Source organism: Gossypium hirsutum, chromosome A09 (assembly GCF_007990345.1).
Source record: "Gossypium hirsutum isolate 1008001.06 chromosome A09, Gossypium_hirsutum_v2.1, whole genome shotgun sequence".
Lineage (NCBI taxonomy): Eukaryota > Viridiplantae > Streptophyta > Magnoliopsida > Malvales > Malvaceae > Gossypium > Gossypium hirsutum.
Genome location: NC_053432.1, coordinates 71,471,159 through 71,480,489, shown reverse-complemented (window position 1 = coordinate 71,480,489; position 9,331 = coordinate 71,471,159). Strand labels below are relative to the sequence as shown.

Here is a 9,331-nt window from a genome sequence, read left to right as displayed (position 1 = left end):
TTACTGATTACCTTCTAAATTCATGACACCCCTCCTATATTCAATGAGAGTAGAATACTTCAAAATAATGAATAATAAAAAATATTCTCCAACTCCATTCATTTAGATTTTAGTGTTACTATATATATTTCTAATTAACATTATTAAAATTTTTGTAAATACATATTATTATTTTAAAATGTGAATAGGTTTTTTTTATGATGTTAATAATTAGATTTAAATTATAATTTTTTTAAAAAAAACCGAAAATAATATACGAGGAAGATATTTGAAGATGATTTTAACCTACAATAGAAATGAAATTGAAGCTGCCTAGATATTCCCTTAAAATTTCTAGAGTACAAACGAATCATAAATAGAAAATTTTATTTGAATAAAAAGGTACTTATTTATTCGCAAAAAGAGACCTATTATTGAACCGTGACCGATACTATTAATATCTTTTCCTCCTCTTCTTTTCATTTATTTCATGGCTAAACCCCACAGCTTTCCCGATAAACAAACATGGGGTACTTGGGAGGAGCTTTTACTCGCCTGCGCCGTTCATCGTTACGGTAACAACAGTTGGGACTCCGTTGCTATGGAACTACAGAAGCGAACTTCTACGTTCCAACATCTCTTCTTTACTCCCCTTTCTTGTCAACAGAAGTTTCAAGACCTTAAACGCCGTTTCGCTGAAAACGACAACGACGACGGCGAAACTACTAATAACAACAACTCCACCATCACCGTTCCTTGGCTTGATGAGCTCCGGAGACTCCGCGTCGCCGAACTACGCCGCGAAGTCCAACAATATGATCTCTCTATCGTGTAAATTATTACTAAATCATTTTTTATAAAAATATTAAATTACTTCTTTTGGGGTGGGGGCAAAAATCGATAACATTTTTCTGTTACTTTTACAGGTCCTTACAAATGAAGGTGCAGAAATTAAAAGAAGAGAGAGAACAGAGCTTGACAAAGAACGGAAAGGAAACTGAAAAATCGGATCTGGAGCGAGAAAAGGGAAGTGAAAAAAAGGAAGAAAACGAAACGGAGAACATTGCCCGACGCCCCGTTAATAGCAGGGAAGAGTCCGAGCGGGAGAACCATTCGGTAAACGAGTCGAACTCTACAGATCCGAAAGAGGAATCTCCGGGAACCGTACCAGACGAAGCGAAAGATGAACCGGAACCTGTCGAACCGGATGGAGGTGAAACGGGGAAAGAGGTGCAGAGCGTGAAGCCTGGGGGAGAAGCTTCGTGCAACGGGAGCTGTGATAGTGTGGCGAAGGGCTCAGCTGAAAACTCAGAGCGAGTTGACCCGAGAGAAACCGGTGATTCGCCGGAGTCAGTAGCCGAGTCTAAGGGAGAAGAACCTAATAGAGAGAGCAGCGATGTACGGAGCTCCGCTAGCTTGTCCGGGAAGGAAAAGAAAAATGCTGAACCGGACGAACCGGATAATGGGGAGTTGGACCAATCTCCCTCCATCAAGAAGGTGTCCGTTGAATCTCAGCCGTTGGTTGCGTTCCTCGAGATCTTCCGGTCTCATAAGCTCGGCTCCTTTTTCGAGCGCCGACTCGGAAGCCAGGTAAAACAAAATATTATATATATATTTAAAATATTTGTTTAATTTTTTTAAAAAAATTGTTTAATTACTATTTATAATGAGGAAAAAAAATAAAAAGAAGATTTTGATTGGTTGCTGCGCGGGTTAGATATAGAGCATCACTGTCCAATCTGGCGACGACGGGTCGGCAGGGTTAGGTTTGGTGATTTTGAAGATAAATGGATAAATGCTATTTGGCATTTGAAATTTAAGAAAGTTTTGGTTATCTAATTTATGTAATCAGCCCATTAAAATTAATCTTGCCCGCTGATCTGATTTAGCGGATTAATCTTTTATTAATTTAAAATGATTCAACACCAAGATTGAAAAATATTAAAAATCTTTTTAATTAAAAAATAATATATTATTATGATAAATTTTTTTATAATTTTATATAAAACCTATGAGGCAGCCATTTTATTTAAAAACTTAAATAAGTATAATTATTATTACTGTTAAATTTTTTTGATTAAATTTATTAATATAACATTTTTAAATAAAAAAAATCACTTCATAATAATGTAATTAAAAAGGTATTTAAAATATAAAAGATACAGGGATTAAATTATTAAAAATATAACTACAATGATTATGCAAGGAGATAGATCGGAGAAGAATTGATTTTCTTTTCGTGCGTTTAGGTTAGATCTACCTATGAAGTGGATTTTTTTTCTTTAAAGAAAGAAGAATGTTAGAGCTACATGCAAGCGTAGATTAATACGGTGGTACTAGTTTTTTAGTGGTTTGAATTGACGAAAAAGTCTTTTTCATTCTTTGTCTTCTCGTGTGAATAATATCATGTGCTGCAGAGATGTTGGTTTGGGCCCATGAGTAGAATTAAGGTTTTTTTTTATAATTACCTAGAATTAGGTATTTTTTTGTCTGGAGAAAAGATTTTTGTTCTTTTTAATCATATGTCACGAGTCAAATATGTTGGAAAATTAATAAAAAAAATTATAAAAAAATTAAGTTGTATTTTTAATTTAAATAAAATTTATTTATTTATTTTTAAACGTATTTATTTATTTTTAAACAAATTTTTTATCTAAAAGAATATCCATTTCTTTTTAAAAAATGGAGAATTGTGGTTTATTTTTAATATTAATATTAATTTTTTTACTATAAATAAGATTTTTGAAGGTTGGCCAGGACATTGGCGGTGTTGTGATTAATATTATTGAACCTTTTTAAATCTCATTATATAAATTTTATTATTGTTAATTGTTAATTTCGTAGAATGAACCAAGAATTCTTAACTTCAGAGGTCATAGTCATAAGCTTATATATATATTAATGTTGGCATTATTTAGAGTTAGGAGGAAGGAAAGCAGTGAACTGAGGGTCCATTTGATAACCCGATGAAGAGTTTTTAGTTGGTCCATTCTCATGCTGTGAACCTGGCATTATTTTTTTTAGGGGTAATGAGTTTTGTGATGGCACAAAAAATCCATTGGGCACGTAAATTGTTCTAAAAAAATATGGTGGTTAGCTTATCTTAGCCGAGTAAGAAACGTGGAGAAGGCTTCCATTTTTTTTTTTTTTCAGTCTCCAGCTCAGGGGCAGCAGTGCCACCCCTAAAATTGGAAATTGCACTTTTGATTTTTTAAAATTTATAAAATTATAAGTCCCTATATAATAAATTTGTACTTTTAACTCTCCAAAAAATAAAATTTTAATTTAGTTCTTGAAAAATTATAAAATGTAAGTAAATAAAATACTGAAATTATATTTTTACTCTCATAAAAATATATAACTTTATTCCAATCCACTTTAAAAATAAAATTAATTATTACTCACAGCATATTTTCCAAGCTGTTTGTAGTTTCCATTTTTCCATCTTTTCATTTTAAATGGAACTAAGGAGCCTGGAACCTAATTTGCGTCGACCCCACGTGACACTTGTATATTATTCTTGTATGGTTGTATTTTATGTCTAAAGAAATAGAAGCATGTGTCTACCACTTAGGTTTAGTTTTCATTTAGTTGATTGGGGAAGGTATGAGTTAGATGTCTTTTGTCTTGGTAAATATTAAACTGCTGTCTTTAGCCTATGTGCTCCCGTTAGTTGCTATTTCTATAAAATTAATTTTAATGCTAGGCAATTGAAGAACACAATTAGGTGCTACGATGGTGATTTATGGTTAATTTTCAATATTGCAGAAAACACCGGATTACTCAAACTTGATCCGGCAACATCTTGACTTAGAGACTATTGGCATGAGGGTTGAAGAAGGCTGGTATTCAGGATGTAAAAGCAAGTTCTTTAGAGACTTGCTGTTGCTTTTAACCAATGCCATCATTTTCTTCGGCAAGGAATCCTCAGAATACGCTGCGGCTATTGAGTTTCGACAACTTGTCTCCAAGGAGATTGGTACCCAGTTTCGCAATTCAAGCGTATTGCCCAAAGAACAATCATCAAGTAGGGTGCCTGAATCCCAGATGTCATTGAAACCAGAACCCCAACTGTCACTCTCCTTGTCAATGAAACCTAAACTATCAGTCCCATTGATTGCTTGTCGCAAACGCAGCTCGATTACTGCCAAATCGTCAACATCATCTTCAGGGCAAGAGAAAAAAAGGCAGCTGCTAGCTTCATTGATGAATGAGAAACCGGCTCTAGGTTGGAAGCAGCATGACAAATCCACTGAGGAAAGTCCTGTAGCAAAGAAGAGAACAAGAGAAAGTTCGGCCTCAGGTTCAAGAAAAGCAAGCAAAAATGCAAAGGCTAGGAGTAATACAAACACAAGCAAGAATCCAGGTACCAATACCAATGCTGCCATTTCAAGCAAAGGTGGATCCTCAAATGATAACTCGGAATCCAAGGGTGGTGAGAAGGAGAAGAGCAACAGCAAAACTGCGAGTTCAAAGAAGCCAAGTGCAGCGAATTTCTTGAATAGAATGAGGAGCTCTTTATCCGGTAATGAGCCATTGACAGAGACACTGAAGGGTGTGATTACTTCTGATAAGGGTAAAGGAGGAGGAGATGCAGGTGAGCATAAGAAAAACAGCGCCAGCAGCAAAGGTGATCAACAGAAGGATCGAACTCCGACTACACGGACACGTTCTGGAGGAAAAAGAACGAGTCCGGCAAAGAGGAGCACAGGAAGACCGCCTAAAAGAGTGCCTGCTACCCAATCAGCTCCTCCTGGCAAACGGGGAAGGGAAGCTGTTGAGAACCATTCAGGTGGTGGACAGGCAAAGAAGCGTTCAAGAAAATGAAGGACAGTTTGAGTATTCCATTTTTAGTATTGTTTTAAGATTTTTTTTGTGCGTCATAGGCAGTTAAAATATATTTTGTTCAATGAATTTATATGTGTTGAACGGCAGGGTGGAGAATGTCATCTGATTATAGAAGAAGTTGGTTTTGATTTTGCACGATTTCTCTAACAGTATGTATGCAAGACCACGACATTGAGAATACGATATTATAAAACACACTTCAATTCCAATATAAAATAACTTGTTTTAGATATTTGAATTTCTCTCTACATTCTTGCATGGAAGTTATTTAGGTTTCTGCGGTTTGTAATTTCTTTTCGAATTTTATTTTATTTTTATTTTTTAACAATCATTTTTCTTCGTTTATCTCTTTAAAATGAAATCATTTATTATACATAATAATAATCTCTCCTAATCTGACAACCTCAATTTCTGCAACATATTTCACCTCCATTTCCCCTTCTCTAGGTAAAACAACCAACCGATGTTAGCCTCAATACTTTCGGCTAATAGGTGCGTGTGGATGCATTGTCAAAGGTCCTATAACCATCTTGTTTGAATGTGTTGGTGGATGGTTATGGTTGGGATCTTTGGGTTTTTATAAAAATTGGTTTGCTTGATTTTTCATGGGTAATCATTAGATTTACGGGGTAGGTTTCCAGAATTATTTATGTTTTTGTGTTGATGGTCATTAATTGGAGTTTTTTTTAGATTGTTGGGAATGTTTTTTTTGAGGGGTTGTTTATCAATTGTTACGCCTTTCTAATATCCTGGTTTCTTATTTGGAGTATGTTTTATGTTTAAGCTATGAGTTTCGTTTTCCTGTTTAAGGCATGAACTGATACCTTTACCAGGAGTTCTGAATTCCTCCTCCTCCAGTATTGTATTTTACCTTGCAAGATTTTTCTTTGCAACAGCAATGGCAATTTATCTAGGACCTTTTCATAGAAACTAAAAACAAAGATGTTGCAGCTTGTGGGGTAAGAAAACAAAATCCTATTCATGAAATTCTAGATTCTTTTAGATAAACTAATGATTCATTAAGGCGTGGTTAATTGGGTGGAAAAGTGAAGAGATAGAAGGAATGAGTGAAAAAGTGAAAAGAAAATAATTTGTGTGGTTAGTTTGGAAGAAAAGTGAGAGGAAAAAAAAATAAGAGAGAGAATCTTTTTTTCATTCTAATTCATAAAAATGAATTCTTCCAAATTAGAATAATAAGAGAAGAAAAAAAATAAGAGTGATGCATATATTAGGTCAGAATTATGTATTTTTCCATTTTTCAACTCTACCATCTATCTTTCTAATTTTCTACTCTTCAATTTTTTATCCTTCCAATTTTTTTCCACTTTATCAAGCAAAGCAATGTAAGAATAATTTGTTGCATGTACCAAAGTTTAATGGATTCCAATGTATTCTAGTTATTTATGTTGAGAGTATCTCATTATATTGTGGCTTGCAGGAAAAACACATGTTAGTGAAACATTACGTGACAATTCTAGTCCCAAGTTGTAACGCCCCAATTTTTGGGAATTCTGTGAATGTTGACATAGGTTTAATTATGTTAGTGGGCCTCTAGAAGGCCCAAGCTAAAGATAGAACCCGGCAATTTTAGTTAATTTTTGTTCCATAAAAAAAAGCGGGTGAAATTATGAAATAGGACCTATGTGAAAATATTTGAAAATGATATAGGCTAATTTGTAGTGGCCAAATAAATAGGAGTGCAAAATAGAAGGATTTGCAAGTTAAACCTTCCATTTTACAAGTAGTGGCCAACCATCATGTTGGTGGTAGACAATATGTGCACTTGATATTAATAATTTATGGTACAAATTGATAAAAATTGATAATGGGTTAGGAAAATATTCCATGATGGGCATGATAAGCATTATGGGCATTTTTTTATTGGGCATGAGTATGGCACAAATATTAGTATATCATTTATGTGTCATGAAATGTTGAGTGATAAGAATAACAAAAGGAAGTAAAAGAAGGTTTTTGTTCATTCTTTGTTCTTCATAGCCGAATTTGAGAGAGAGCAAATAGGGGAGGAAACCCTTGAATATTCGGTCACTAGGAGGAGGAAAAATTGAAGGTAAGTTCTTGGTACTTTGCTTCTATTTTGATGTTCATGGGTTCTTCTTGATTCTACCCTAACTCATGAAGCATATTTTGGTTTTTGGTTGTTGTTTCATGTTCTTTTGATGAAAAATGGAAGATAGGTGAAGTTGAGCCAAACAAATGAGCATGCATGTGCCTTAGATGCTAAGGGAAAAATCGGATAACATGTTGTGCTTTAAAATGATGAAATGGAGATTATACTTAAGTAAAATCATAGATATGTGATGATTGATTGGTGATATACATGTTTAAATAACATGCATGCAAGTTAGGTGTGTGAAAGAGTGATTTGGTAATAAATCTGCTTGGGACAGCAGCAGTAACGTGACTTTGGAAAATCACCATAAATTGTGGGAGATGAGTTAGAATTTGAGTAAATTATGTAATTAAATCTTAATGAGTCTAGTTTCAAATGAAATAAACGAGAATATATTTTGAATTCTGTACAATGAGAAATTTGATTCGTAAAGAAAAGTGGTCAGATTAGTCAAACAGTGAAACATGGGAAACTTTGAGAAAAATCTGGTATTGATTGGCTAAACCAAAAATTCTAGAAATTTTATGGATAGAAGATATATGAGTCTATTTTCAGGGAAAATTAACGGAACTTGATTTGGAGTTTCGTAGCTCCAGTTATAAATGATTTAGTGACTGTTGCTCAGGAAGACAGCTTGCAGTGAAATTTTGATTATGTGGTAAACATTGACAAAAATTTGTTAATGAGTTGCTTATTGATTTCTTATAAGCTTACTATGATCTGTAGGTTTGGTTGCTCGAATATGGTATGGGGTTAATATGTAGTTCGTGTTTGAATAGTTAGATTAACGTGTTAGTAATCCAATTGTAGGCAGTTCGTGTGTGGATCTCGTCAGCATATCGTCGCAAACAGGTGTGTAACTAACACCCTCTTATAGACTAGATCGGCAAAAGCCGAAAAGCTGGTATTTTGAGATCTTGCGAGTGTGCTAATGCTCATGAGATTAATAGTTTGATGTATATGGTAAATTTAAAGTGATAAGACTGCAGAGTGCGCGATTCCGTGCATTTCGATGTTTTTGGGCTTAATGGGCCAAAAACGGGATAATGGGCCAACTGGCCCAAGTTGGTAAGAAAATGCGGTTAAGTGTTTCTGATCGTACGTAAATGGCTATGTTATGTATGAAAACCTTAAGAATAGTGAAATTACTTGAACACCCCTATGTATGCAAAATTACCGTTATACCCCTAGGGTTATTTTTTTCTGAAAAGCATGATGTTCTGTTTCTGTATACGTATGCCATGAAATATTATTTCTATTACATGGGGACATGGGTTATATTATGGAGGAAGCGTCATGATGGCTATGCCACAAATATCTGATCTGGTGGCTCTGCCACATATATCTGTTCTGGTGACTCTGCCACGATTATCTGTATCTGGTGACTCTGTCACATTATCTGTTCTGGCAGCCATGCTGCATATTTCTGTGGTGTGTAGCGGTTGGGTGGGTCGAGTAGCCTCCCCACATGGTGTAAGGCTGGTACGGGGGTGTTATGGATGAATCTGGGTTGGGTTTCTGCATAAACATGTAATATCTGTTCTGTTCTGTTATGGGCCTATGGGCTTCATTCTGAAATCTGTTCTGGGCTAAGGCCAACTTATTCTGTTTCTGTGGTTTGAGCTGATTTAGACTATGGTTGGGTTATTTTACACACTGAGTTTTCTCAAACTCACCCCTTATTTTTCATCCACGTAGGTAAACCCCAACCATAGTGGGCTTGGAGCTGTGAGGGAATTCGGAGTGGCCACACATTCTGCAAATTCCTGTTTTCTTCCTGTGAATTGGACATCTTTTCTTTTATTTTTATGATTTGGGTTTTAAGTTGTAATAAGGCCGCTTAATTATTTTTGATGGTTTTGATATGTTTTATTAAGATAGGTATTACTTATATTAACTGTTGGAATTAGATAGCTTTAGGACGCGTTTTCAAAAACAGTAATTGTTTTCAAAAGCAGTAATTGATTTCAAAATAACACAACAACAAGCAAAGCTTCCGCAATGAAGATATTTTCCAAAATTAATCACTTTTCCTAAAAAGGACTTAATCAAATCGGTTTCCTAGAAATATACATGACGTTAAGGTGTGGCAATGGCGGTGTGCATGTCTAGGATTGGATCTGAAGGGAGCTTGGTACTTAAGCAGTCCGATGGACTCACCTCCTCTTTTCCAGTTTCCTACCTGGTGCACAGCTTCCATCCACTTTAACCTATACCACTTGTCACGGGGCTAGACCTTTCGTCTCGCGATCCGTGCGGCCTTAGGCGATTCGCTCGTCCAAACTCGCCCAAGTCAGCCTTTACTCGAATGAGGATTCCTTAAGAACTCCTCCAAGGCACCAACTCGTACAGCGGAAGCAAACTTATGCC

At 35.3% G+C, this 9,331-nt stretch overlaps 1 protein-coding gene across 1 annotated transcript; it reads left to right on the top strand.

The window, feature by feature from the left end:
• The first annotated feature begins 309 nt into the window (after positions 1-309).
• LOC107889505 (uncharacterized) lies at positions 310-5,059 on the top strand. The gene is made up of 3 exons (XM_016813953.2): positions 310-810; positions 906-1,569; positions 3,748-5,059. Exons 1-3 carry the CDS (start codon positions 470-472, stop codon positions 4,804-4,806), a joined length of 2,064 nt encoding a protein of 687 aa, XP_016669442.2. The 5' UTR covers positions 310-469; the 3' UTR covers positions 4,807-5,059.
• The last annotated feature ends 4,272 nt before the right edge of the window (positions 5,060-9,331 follow it).

Excerpts from the sequence above, each read along its gene's own strand:
- LOC107889505 (XM_016813953.2), top strand. The coding sequence starts at position 470 with ATGGCTAAACCCCACAGCTTTCCCGATAAACAAACATGGGGTACTTGG. Across the intron at positions 811-905 it reads CAATATGATCTCTCTATCGT|GTCCTTACAAATGAAGGTGC; the intron begins GTAAATTATTAC and ends TTACTTTTACAG. Across the intron at positions 1,570-3,747 it reads AGCGCCGACTCGGAAGCCAG|AAAACACCGGATTACTCAAA; the intron begins GTAAAACAAAAT and ends TCAATATTGCAG.